Source organism: Conger conger, chromosome 4 (genome assembly GCF_963514075.1).
Source record: "Conger conger chromosome 4, fConCon1.1, whole genome shotgun sequence".
NCBI lineage: Eukaryota > Metazoa > Chordata > Actinopteri > Anguilliformes > Congridae > Conger > Conger conger.
Window position 1 is genome coordinate 48,146,452 of NC_083763.1, and position 12,295 is coordinate 48,158,746.

At 40.4% G+C, this 12,295-nt stretch overlaps 1 protein-coding gene across 2 annotated transcripts in view; it reads left to right on the forward strand.

Annotated features, from left to right (window-relative positions):
* LOC133125838 (SWI/SNF-related matrix-associated actin-dependent regulator of chromatin subfamily D member 3) overlaps positions 1 to 11,723 on the forward strand; it is a 38,277-nt gene extending 26,554 nt beyond the window's left edge. For both annotated transcript variants that reach the window (XM_061237513.1, XM_061237514.1), the window contains 8 exons: positions 116 to 211; positions 1,769 to 1,870; positions 3,668 to 3,829; positions 4,496 to 4,593; positions 6,364 to 6,499; positions 7,516 to 7,638; positions 7,765 to 7,866; positions 8,474 to 11,723. In XM_061237513.1, coding sequence (XP_061093497.1) covers positions 116 to 211; positions 1,769 to 1,870; positions 3,668 to 3,829; positions 4,496 to 4,593; positions 6,364 to 6,499; positions 7,516 to 7,638; positions 7,765 to 7,866; positions 8,474 to 8,527 — 873 coding nt within the window. In that variant the 3' untranslated portion in view covers positions 8,528 to 11,723. The remainder of the gene's footprint in view (positions 1 to 115; positions 212 to 1,768; positions 1,871 to 3,667; positions 3,830 to 4,495; positions 4,594 to 6,363; positions 6,500 to 7,515; positions 7,639 to 7,764; positions 7,867 to 8,473) is intronic.
* The last annotated feature ends 572 nt before the right edge of the window (positions 11,724 to 12,295 follow it).

Sequence of the window (12,295 nt, forward strand, 5' to 3'; positions counted from 1 at the left end):
ATGGCTGTAACGTTGTACTGCTGAGAGTAGCATATGGCTGGACTCTTGTTGAGTCAACAGTGGTGTGTGTAGGCGTTGTTAAATCTTCCTCCCATTCTTGTCCATCCAACTCCAGCCTGGAAAGCAGAAGAGGAAGTTCTCCTCTTTCTTCAAGAGTTTGGTGATTGAGCTCGACAAAGATCTGTACGGCCCTGACAACCACCTGGTGGAGGTGAGGATCAGATCTTCTGGTTTCCCAGCTGTTTCTTTGATTCTGTCCCTCCCTCCCTGTATCCAAATACTGTTTCATTTAGTTTATTTTGTGTGCTTTTCTTATGAGTGGTATTGCAATGAATAGCAATATAACAATATAACAATGGGGCAACATTGGCTCAGGTGGTAAGAGCAGTCTTCTGGCAGGGTTGCTGGTCTGTCGAAGTGACCCTGAGCAAGACACTTAACCTCCAAATGCTCATGATGAGTTGGTTGGTGCCTTGCATGGCAGCCAATTGCCGTTGGTGTGCAAGTGTGTGTATGCATGGGTGAATGAGAAGCATCAGTTGTACAGTGCTTTGGATAAAGGCACTATATAAATGCCAACCATTTACCGTAACAGGTAAAGGTTATACTGGTTAAACAGGCATTCTCTATTGTATTTTATATAGAGATTTAATTGAGTGCACTGGCACATAAACACAGGATTAATGTTCCAAAATGACTCATGTGTTCACCGTTGCATGCTATTGCAAAGAGGGAAACATTTTATCAGGTAAAAGCCCTAATGTATCTTCATGAACATCAGGAGAAGACTCACACTTACTGTTCCAAAGATTTCCCTGAAACGTCAAAGCTCAAGCACAGTTTTAGGTAACAGGAATGTTATACAGGGGAGAACAGAATGCACTCACTACTGACACTTGCCATACAAGTCATATAGGGTCTCATCCACAGTACAGTTATGTCATCATTTCTCATCTCTCAGCTGATTTGATATCTCAATACAACCAATGCTAAAGACTATCAGACCACAAGACCTATTATATCTGTGCAACCTGTGATCAGATAGTTATGCAAAGAAACATGCTGAACTCAAAGTATCAGATGTAACTGGGTGCTGGTCTTACTAAATGTATAAAATCAATTAAGTAAAAGACTGCACAACTATTAAAAATATTTCATGATTATTTATTAAATGTTTTGGGCAAGACACCCTTCTTCAGCATGCCAAAAGTAATAAAACAAAATGCAGGTTCAATCAAACATATAACTGTCACCTGTTACAACAGGTAAGGTGACTTGGTGCGTAATAGGACCAATCACATGCCCGTTTTTAATTTTGGCACGCTAAATAAGGCCGTTTCTCCTGAAACATTTGTGCAAATAAATAATCATTCAATATTTTTAATGGTAGTGCTGTCCTTTATTTAACTGATTTTATACTTTTAGTATATTTTTTTGTATATATTTTTACTCTGCACGCTCTTACTGTGTTGCAAGTGAAAACATCAATCAATAAGATACTGAAAAAAAAACAATGTGGTTGCAGTCCTGTAAAGAATGAGATATTACATTACATGCAGCTGTGCAGTCATTTCAAGCAATGCAGGATAGAGTGTATGTATGTGCACTGTACAGTATGTGTGTGTTTATGTGTCTGTGTGAATGAGTTAGACTGTTGGAGGGTGCAGGTTGAGGGTCTGTGGTATTATGCTATAGCCTTGAGGGTGTTTAGTTGTATACTAGGGTGTTGGTGTTGGTGTTAGTTACCGTGTGGTTGCATTCCCGGCAGTGGCACCGGACCCCCACCACCCAGGAGACAGATGGCTTCCAGGTGAAGAGGCCAGGAGATGTCAGCGTGCGGTGTACATTGCTGCTGATGCTGGACTACCAGGTGAGGGTGCTAAAGAGCTGATTTTGTTTTTTGTTTAATTGTGCGACGAGGACACCTTGGGGAGAGAGAGGTACTGCATATCTATAGCAAAGGCTGTGCTTGCAATGGCCAACTTCATTTCTTTCCACGTTAGATGCTCTGGCAATTGCCCACAAAGTGGTTTGTCAGATTTACTAAAGAAATATTGAAGAGTACCGAGGGTAATATTTTATTTAGCCTGTTCATTTTATTGAGCCTGTTAATTAAGTTGTCACACTGTTCATTTCTCCAAAACATACCTAAGTTGAATAGTCTTTTTGTGTGACTTCATATTCATGTTTACATACCTTTACAAAGTCACACTAATCTGAGGTTAGGACAGTTTTATTATTTTTCCCCTAAATAAATAAATGCCACTTTAGATTTTATGTAAAACAACTTTTTTTAGGTAGGAGTATTCAAAATGATATTTTTTGTACTGAGCAGAGGAGAGAATAAAGTGTATTTACTTTAGCTGCAGAACTACTGTATGTTCAGCTGACCTTGAGATATAGCCCTAATTAGCACACGTCAGATTAGGGCAAGTTGTCTCACGTGACAACGTTTCCCAACTATAAATGTGTAATCAGCACCTATGTTTCTTATAATTGTACTCATGTTATTTTAAATGGATTAGAATACATTCACTGAGCACTTTATTTACTTTAGAGCCAAATGCATAATAGCTAAATAGCCACAATAATATGTGTCCACTCAAAAACAGAAAATATTTTCAGTGAGAAAAAAATGTCCACTGTATTTGAGCTTCTGTAACTTTGCTTTGGTAATATTTTGAGTAATTTTGGAGGCTTACCTTTCAGAAGAGACCAGGATTATGCCTCTAGTCAAAAGTGTTTGAGAATAGTATCCATTTTATTTTGGGTATGTCATTTTCAAGCTTGTGTTAAGAAAAGGGGGCAATACCTAAGGGGTTAAAAAAAACTAACAGTTGAGTCAGTTCAAATATTAACCTGTTCTTGACTTTAAGAAGCAATTGTGCCACTCTCAAATTCTGAATGTATTAAAGGTGACCTACAGTTCATGCTTTATTTAAAATGAAGGTTATCGGAATATCCATTTATTTTACGAGGCATTCAGCTTCTAGGTTTTTGTCCTCTGATATACTGTTCACGGCAGATGCAAAAAATGATTCAGAACTGTATTGTGCCTGTGTGCAATCATCTTTCAGATTTTGTGAAAAATGGGACTGCTATAACTGCAAAATAAAGTAATTTCAGATTTTGGTGTAATCTCTCATGCCTGTGTGCTGGCACAATGCCCCTGTGTCATATTACTAATGCTGCACAAGCAGTGATAAATGTTTGGACCTGTAACCTAGTTCAGTAGAGTAGTAAGAAATATCTTAAGAACAGAAACTAATTTTTTCCCATTTTTGATTGATTTTATTTAGCATCTCAGAAGTTACTGTACCAAAAAGCTTGTGAACTTCCTGCGAAGGATGTTTGCTTCATAAATTGTATACAAGTATACCTCTTTGGGGGATGGTTAGAATTTGAATGCCTTCCATCCATTTGGATTCACATTAAGCTACGTGGATGAGAAACAGAGGTGCATTTGAATTATGGTATGCAATATGTAATCCAGTCTATAAAAAATACTGACACCCTACTGTAGGCCAAATTTATATTTAAGTCTGATAAGAAATCAGATCAATGTACTTAGCTACATTGGAGCAATTTGGGAAAAAAAAAACATTGCTATTTTCATATTTTCATTATTATGCTAGCACTAATTAAATCCCCCATTCAATCTTTTTAGCCCCCCCAGTTCAAGCTGGACCCACGCTTGGCCCGCCTACTGGGCATCCACACCCAGACCCGCTCAGCCATCATCCAGGCCCTCTGGCAGTACATCAAGACCAACAAGTTACAGGATGCCCACGACAAGGAGTATATCAACTGTGACAAATACTTCCAGCAGGTATAGTCAACCTTTACTTTTCTACTTCTGAATTTACCTCAAAAACCAGTGTCCACAAGTGTCATCTTCATAATCACCGCCATTAATCACTGTGATCTGGAAGTGCCGGTATGTGGTGGTGGGTTGCCAGACAAACACAGATAGCGGAAAGGAGGGGTCTGGTAGGTGCGTAGAGTCTGATGATCTTTTGAAGATATAATGGAGCAGTCCCTTTAGCTGCCCGATAGGCAACTTGATATATAGATATATATATAGATAGACAGTGGAGGGAGAAGGGGAGTGACACGCATGAGTCTGGGGAGGTTGTAGAGCAAAAGAGCAGCAGCTCTTCAGCTCAGTTTAGTAGGTGGTCAGTAAGGGGTGGGTTCTCCATATGCTGTACAGGGAAGAATCTGTACAACATTAATGGGCATTAATATGATTCTCATCACCACTATCCTCATCGTCGCCAACATTACCACTATCCTCTTTATCTAACTCTGAAATAAGGCAGAGGTTACAGTTGTGTTTTTCATGTCTTCATCAAATAAGATGCATAATTCTATAATGTACCATAGCGAATGAGGACTATGGGCTGGTGCATGACTGCAACCAGGTGTATCAGTGAAGTGTGCATCCCTGCTCTGCTGCTGTGAAGTGACTAAGTGCCTCCCCCTTCCCTCGTAGATCTTTGACTGCCCCCGGCTCAAATTCTCAGAGATCCCACAGCGTCTCACAAGCCTGCTGCTGCCCCCCGATCCCATTGTTATAAACCATGTTATCAGGTGAGCTGAATCCCTAAACCAAACCTGTGTCAAATATGTCATTCTTTTTTACCAGGTGCATTTCAGTCAACCAACAGGACCAGAAGGTGGGATTTGCACTTTTTGAGAGCATTCCATAGGTTATAATACACTAGACAGGCTCAGTAAAGCTCATAAAATTATTTGACCCTGGTCTGCCCTAAACGCATTACCATATAAACCTAATCATTTTCTATTTGTACCATCTGTATATAATGTGACATTATTCTATTGTAGAGAAATGCAATTAAATTGGAAGAAATACTGAAGGGCAAAATATTTTGTTTTTACCCTTTAACCCTAAACTGTCGTTCATAAATAAGTGAACGCAAATTTAAGAAAAGCATTCGTATTAAATGTATTATTTTCTTTAAAAGAAATTGATTGCACATATTAATAAAGCTTACATACTGTATGTCTGTCACATGCCGTGACACCCTTGAGGGGATAGACGTGCTGGACACAGGGAAATATAGAAAATCCAGACTGCATCAGTATTTTATTGTAGAATGCAGATTGGGGAAGGGAGAGAGAGTGCAACTCTAAAAATGAACAAAAAATCTTTGGCCGTCACCCTCACGGGATTCTGGTAAAAATAATAAACCAAAATAATAAAGGCAAAAGAAACCAAACCGTTGCTTTCGCTCTGTTGCTTTTCAGCTCTGCCACTTTCAGCCCCAGCTCTCTCGAACACAGCTCTCTCGTACTGTACGTGGTTCCCCGATCTCAGCCACCTAGTGCAGGAAGAGCACACATTTTAACAGCCTGGACTAATTTTGCAACGTAGTCCAGGTGTGTGCCAGTAGGCGTGGTCCTCGGATTGCCCTGCTTCCTTCCTGCAAACCGCGCCCTTACCTCCGCCATCAGATTGCAGCCACAATGAGGGTCCCTTTCACCTGTGGTTCGTCAAGGGGCTAGTGAGACTAGAAAAATCCAGGATAAACCATTTTTTTGGACTTGGGTTGGGGACACGCAGAAATGGCATCGGTTTTATGGTCCAGAGGACTGACCCATCCCCGCCGCAAGAGGAACCCCAGATAACGTACTTCCCTCCTTGCCACTTGCCGAGTAATTTGGATGCTGATGACGGGAGTAGTACCAGGACTTGATTATTCGCAATTCCAAATTTCTGGAGCCGCAACCTGCGACGCCGGTATAGCCTGCTGGGACTGTGTGAGCATCTGCAGCAGTGGAGAGGTCCATCTTCAGAAACTCGTCTCTCCCGGGTTTACTCACCAAATATCATGCACCGTGACACTCCCCAGAGAGGATGGATGAGTTGGACACAGGGTGATATGTAATTTCCGGATTGCACCGGTGGTTTATTGTAGAATGCAGACAGGTGAAGGGAGAGAGCAAGAGAGAGCGACTCACGTTTTAACAGCCTGGACTAATTTTGCGACGTAGTCGTGGTGTGTGCCTACTTAACCACTAGGTGTGGTCCTTGGATTCCTTTATCAAAATTAAGTTTGTTACAGTATCTCCTCTGTGCATGGGATTATTTGGCTATTTTCCTTTTGTGGTATGACTGCATCAAATTTTCTCTCCATTGTTGATTGAAAGTCCTGGCTTGTCACCATATTCCTCCAATTTCCTGTATTGGATATTATTAATTAGTAATATATTGTGACAATAATATTGTGAATAACCACAATATCAATCTCATAAAGTTTGACAAGATATCACTGCGTAGGCACACAGGCACTATTACTGACAGTTGGTGTGCACCATTTTTTTTTTTTATCTTGACAGTGTGGACCCCAATGACCAGAAGAAGACTGCCTGCTATGACATCGATGTAGAGGTGGAAGACCCCTTGAAGAGTCAGATGAGTAGCTTCCTGCTGTCTACAGCAAATCAGCAAGAAATCGCCTCCCTGGATAACAAGGTAAATCCAAACTTTACCTGGTAATGTTGAAACAATGTTATAAAACAATGTTAATTCTGTGCCCCACAATACTGGCGAGCTTAATATGTTGGCGTATTTCAGTTTAAAGTAATTTTCAATTAAACAAGGTCTGTGGATGTTTCATGATGTCATTATATTTGGAAAGAAACATTGCTGTTTTCAGTGCCACTAATGTTGGTCGCGTTGAGTTCCATTGTATCAGGGTAAGTTCCTTGAAAACTAAAATCTCAGCAAAACTATCGGGATGGATAGATAACACTCTGGGTAAGAGGAGGCGTGGCCTCATTTCACTTTTGGCTTCTGATATTCTTAGTTACATGTTGTTTGAAATGTGATACATGTATAAGCTAGGATATTGTATTACATTTCATTCAATGTAGGAGAGCCTAAATGCTCTCACCTTACAGAAGATTATGCCAGACCTGACCAACAGCATTCCGAGCGAGACCATGAAGTATGTATGCAAAACCAAATTCTGCAGTAGATGCTTGGATTTATGCCAAAAACCATAAAAATATCAAAACCAAAATTCATGCATAACCTTCTGAGACCCACAAGAAAAAAGTAAATATATAGTTGACATAATACAGGTGACTTGGATGACAAGAAAAGGTTGCAGTGAATATATTTTAAAAATATCTAATTTATGAATTTTTCATTGAATGTCTCTTATGTTATAGAAATGCTGTATAGAGCTCAGGGAAGCCAGCATTTTATGTCCTCGTTTGAGGACGCACTAAGGTATTAGTGCTATGGGGTGGGGATTGGAGGGGAAAGAAGATGCTGTCTAAAGAGGTGGGCTTTCATTCTGCATCATAAGATGGCCAATGATTCTTCTGTCCTGACCGTGGAAAGTTTGTTCCACCACTAGAGGGCCAGTATAGACAGGTATTGTGAATAACTGGAAAATCATGTATCAGCGGCAAGGAATGTGCATTCTTGTTTAAAGCTCTGACCTCATACGCACATAACTGACTCTTAATTTTTTTTTTTAGATTCATGAGACCATAGAGTCTATTAATCAACTGAAAATCCAGAGGGACTTCATGCTTAGTTTCTCCAAAGATCCAAAAGGCTACATCCAAGACTGGCTCAAGTCCCAGAGCAGGGATCTTAAGGTAGGACAGTAACAGACAACTATATTTCTCCAGCCACAAAGCTCTCTACACTGATTGGAATTGAGCAGGGTGCAGGGCTTCCTTGTTAAAACATTAACAGTTACTTGTGATTGTGATTGTTTGCAGGTGATGACAGATGTAGTTGGTAATCCTGAGGAGGAGAGAAGGGCAGAGTTTTACCATGAGCCCTGGTCTCAGGAGGCTGTTAGTCGATACTTCTATTGCAAGGTGCGTGAACCTGGTCACCACTCTAAACCAGGGGTCTCCAACCCTGGTCCTGTTGAGCTACAGGGTCTGCTGGCTTTTGTCTTCACCTTAAAATCTGCACTCTGTTGAGACACAGGTAACCAAGTGGGGTTAGTTAACTGTCTAATCAACTGCTTTAATTGATTGATTAAGTGCAGAGTAACAACGAAAAACAGCAGACTCAGTAGCTCTCCAGGACCAGGGTTGGAGACCACTGTTATAAACTCTGATGGGTTTTGGAAGTGGAATAGTTTATTGCCCATTGCATATAACATCAAATTGAATCTCCATCTTTTTCACAGAGAACACATGGATATAGGGAAATACCTGTTAATTACTTCCTTCTCTTTTATTTCTGTACACTATGTGTAAATTAGGTGTTTTCCTGTCATTTGGTGCTTTATTTCCCTACAGAAACATTGGGCCTCAGCCACAAACATTTTCATATTCTTATCATGCCCGTCGGATTCAACAAACTCACCTAACTTCAGACATTTGGCTTATGTTCAACGTATGAGTGTTCTTTAATGATTACATTTTTATTTCAGTTTCACTGGAGCATTGATTTTCTTGCTTTCCCTCTCCACAGATCCAACAACGGCGACAAGAGCTGGAGCAGGCCCTGGCTGTGCGCAACACTTAAACTCTTCCCTAAACCACCGGGCCCCTCTTTCCCTATTTAGTTCCTGACAGACACATACCCTTGTTGGTTTCTTAGTAGATATTTTTGTTTCTTTTAATTTAATTTAGTGACCTGCTGTGACCTGAAGGTTATGGCCAATCATGTGGCCTACATTGTGGGCCAACTTTTCTATCCCATTGAAGTCAAACTCTGGCACGCTCTCATCCCCCCTCAAACACATACGCACTCATTATGTGCTGACACAGACAGCTGATTTCAGCTTGGTGTGGCTGTCGCCTTTCGTAAACCTGAGGATCAGAGAACAGTTACGGTCTTCTGCTTCCTTTCATTGTTCCTGAAGTGCGTCTGATTTTTTAACATCGCCAACCTGCAGCTCCAGCCAAAAAGACCATTAGGCCTAATGCCTGTATATTCTGTACAGCTTTACAAAGACTGCCCGGGTGCATGTATTGTTTTTTAATCTCGTCTCAAAGCGTACCGGTTACATTCTCTCAGACTGAACTGCAGCAGTGAACGGGGAAGTACCAGGGACAGTTTTGAGGCTGTGTTTGTCACTGTTTATTTCGTATCAGTGTTCTTACAATAGAATCTTCATTAGCTCTGAGTGTGGACCTGCACTGTCAGTGTTTAGCCAACAAATCCCATGTCCTAGTCTCTGTGACAAGCCTTCAGTGTTAGCGGTGCGCCCCGACTGTCATCCGCGTAGTGTCAGTGTTGTTCCCTTGTGTTTTACACCAGTATTCACTCTGATTGCCGCATGAGGCTTGACTATGAGGAAATGAGGAAATGAGGAAGTTTTTAAATGGAAAATAATTACAGTTATTTACCTTGATTTGTGCTCCTTGTTTCCAGTAGCAGTATTTCCTTGTATCAAACGCGTGGGCATATGTATTTGAAGATGAAGTAGGTCAACATCATACATGTGAGATACCTTCATTAAAACAGACTCAGACATTACACCCAGCCTTGGAATGTACATGCACTACCAGACCAGCTAGCGTGTAGTGTATATACTTGTAGGGCACGTTTTATGTGACCGTAGGAATCCATCCATCCATCCATTATCTGAACCCGCTTATCCTGAACAGGGTCGCAGGGGGGCTGGAGCCTATCCCAGCATACATTGGGCGACAGGCAGGAAAACACCCTGGACTGGTCGCCAGTCCATCGCAGGGCACACACACCATTCACTCACACACTCATACCTACGGGCAATTTAGACTCTCCAATCAGCCTAACATGCATGTCTTTGCACTGTGGGAGGAAACCGGAGTACCCGGAGGAAACCCACGCAGACACGGGGAGAACATGCAAACTCCGCACAGAGAGGCCCCGGCCGACGGGGATTCGAACCCAGGACCTCCTTGCTGTGAGGCGACCATAGGAATAACAGTAAATCTATAATGCAGTATCTGTTGATAACCAGAGGGTGTAGGCTATGAGTCTGCCCAGCTTGCATATGAAGCAAGCCTATTCCCCTTATGTCAGTGTCTGTAGCAAGAACACACACTGTAATCAGAGTGAACTCAATTTTTCACGGAACCCTGGAAAAAAAAGAATCATGCAAAGCCTTTGTTCAACAACAATGCTTTTCCCTGCATACAAGTTTCCTTGTCGGGAACTAGTAGGCTGACTGCAAAGGGAAATTAAATGGAACTTATTTATGACAGCTGGACATAAAAGCAAATTACCTTCGGATTGAAATTTTTATGCCTTAAAATCCCTTAAACATGCGAACCAAAACTTATTTGCACTGGCCAGCATTTTTTCTGTCGGAATCCTTTCTGATAGAAGTGCTGTTATTCCATTGTTACAGATGGTACCGATACATTTTGGGAATGTTACACATTTGTAGGTTGCTACACTTTTGGTATTTATTTTATTTTATTTACTATCAGGGTACGTAGGGAAACAGATGAATCAAGTTTCAGACTCATTTTAGATATTCTGAAAATCTATTTATTGGAAAGATGTAAAATATTTGGTTGCTAAGGGAACATAACATTCACTGTATGAAAAGGCGATTGTTGATAATTGTGTTATAATCATCAGTATACATACAGTTGTGTTCAAATAAATAGCAGTGCGTTAAAAAAAGTGAATAAAGTGCAAAACGTTTTTTATAGCTTTTAGTTTAGCATATTTCAAATGTTGTGGAAACATTACACATTCAATTCCAAATCAAAGCATTAACACATTTATCAAGTCCGCGTTATTCTTTTACAGGAAGCAAAGAAAAGAATATTTATCTGTTAAAAAATAACTAATATCTAGTTGCATAACCATTGTTTTTGATAACTGCTCCGCATCTGCGTTGCATTGAGTCAACCAACTTCTCTCACCTAGAACCAGGTAATTCAGCCCAGGATAAACAAACTACATTCCACTAGTTTTTGGGTTTTGCTTCAGAAACTGCATTTTTAATGTCACCCTACACGTTTTCAATGGGGTTGAAGTCAGGGGGTTGAGCTGGCCACTCCATTACCTCAATCCTTTTTGTCTGGAACCAAGATGTTCCTCGCTTACTCATGTGTTTGGGGTCTTTGTCTCGTTGGATACCTATTTCAGGGGCATTTCCTCTTCGGTATATGGCAACATAATCTCTTCAAGTATTTTGATGTATTCCAACTGATCCATGATCCCTGGTATACGAACCCAACACCGTTGTGTGAAAAACGTCCCCATACCATGATTTTTGCGCCACCATGCTTCACTGTCTTTACAGTGTACTGTGGCTTGAATTCAGTACCCAGGGGTAGTCTGACATACTGTCAACGACTACTAGACCCGAAAAGAACAATTCTGCACAAACCGATTCTGCACATGCCATTTTTTCAACAATGGTGCTTTACGGTGGCTTCTTGCTGATAGCTTAGCTTCGATCAAACATCGTCTGACTGTAACAGCACTTACAGGTAATTGTAGATCATCTTTGATCTTTCTGGACAATTTTTCGATCTGTTCTACCTTAATAAAAGACAATTAATGACAGAATTAATGAATTCTCTAATTAAACTCCACACTGCTATTATTTTGAACACGCCCCTTTCAATGAATGAGTCAATTACTCAGAACAAGCAGCGTGCATGTCTTGACAGTTGGGTCTGTTGTTTTTCTATTACACTACTACATCTACAAGTAAATTATTTGCCATGCAGAAATATCACTACTACTAATAAAAGTGGTTCATCAGGTTGCTGATGTTGTACTGCTATTTTCTTGAACACAACTGTAAATGGCTATGTATTCAGTGGATGTTGAAAGAAAATGACCATAGACAAGTCACAGCTACGTAAAAAAGCACCCATGAGAAAAGTGCATTTAATCACCTTTTAAACAAATTCAAAATGACTGTGAAGAGAAGTGTTTACATTAAATTGTGAACCTGTTTATTGATATTTAAGACACATTTGCAAATTTGACATAATCGGTGTTTATAATGATGTTAGCTTTTGGTTCTTTTGAAGGTAAAAAAGATTCAATCACCATAGCTGTAATTGGCAATGTAACCACATGGAACCAAAAATAACCTACAAAGACCTATGGAAAGACAAGGAAGCCATTTGGCTCTTTATTGGTAATGACTATCTCCAAAGATAGTTGGACAGTAGTAGTATACTATCCTCTGTAGGACAGTTAGATATATAAAAGTACACATGCTCATTAACCCTTCCATTAGAACAGCCAGAACAAGGTTACTGAGTACAAATATATTTCATTATGGCTATAAGCATGTCCACAATAACTGTCGCCTTATACACTAGCAAT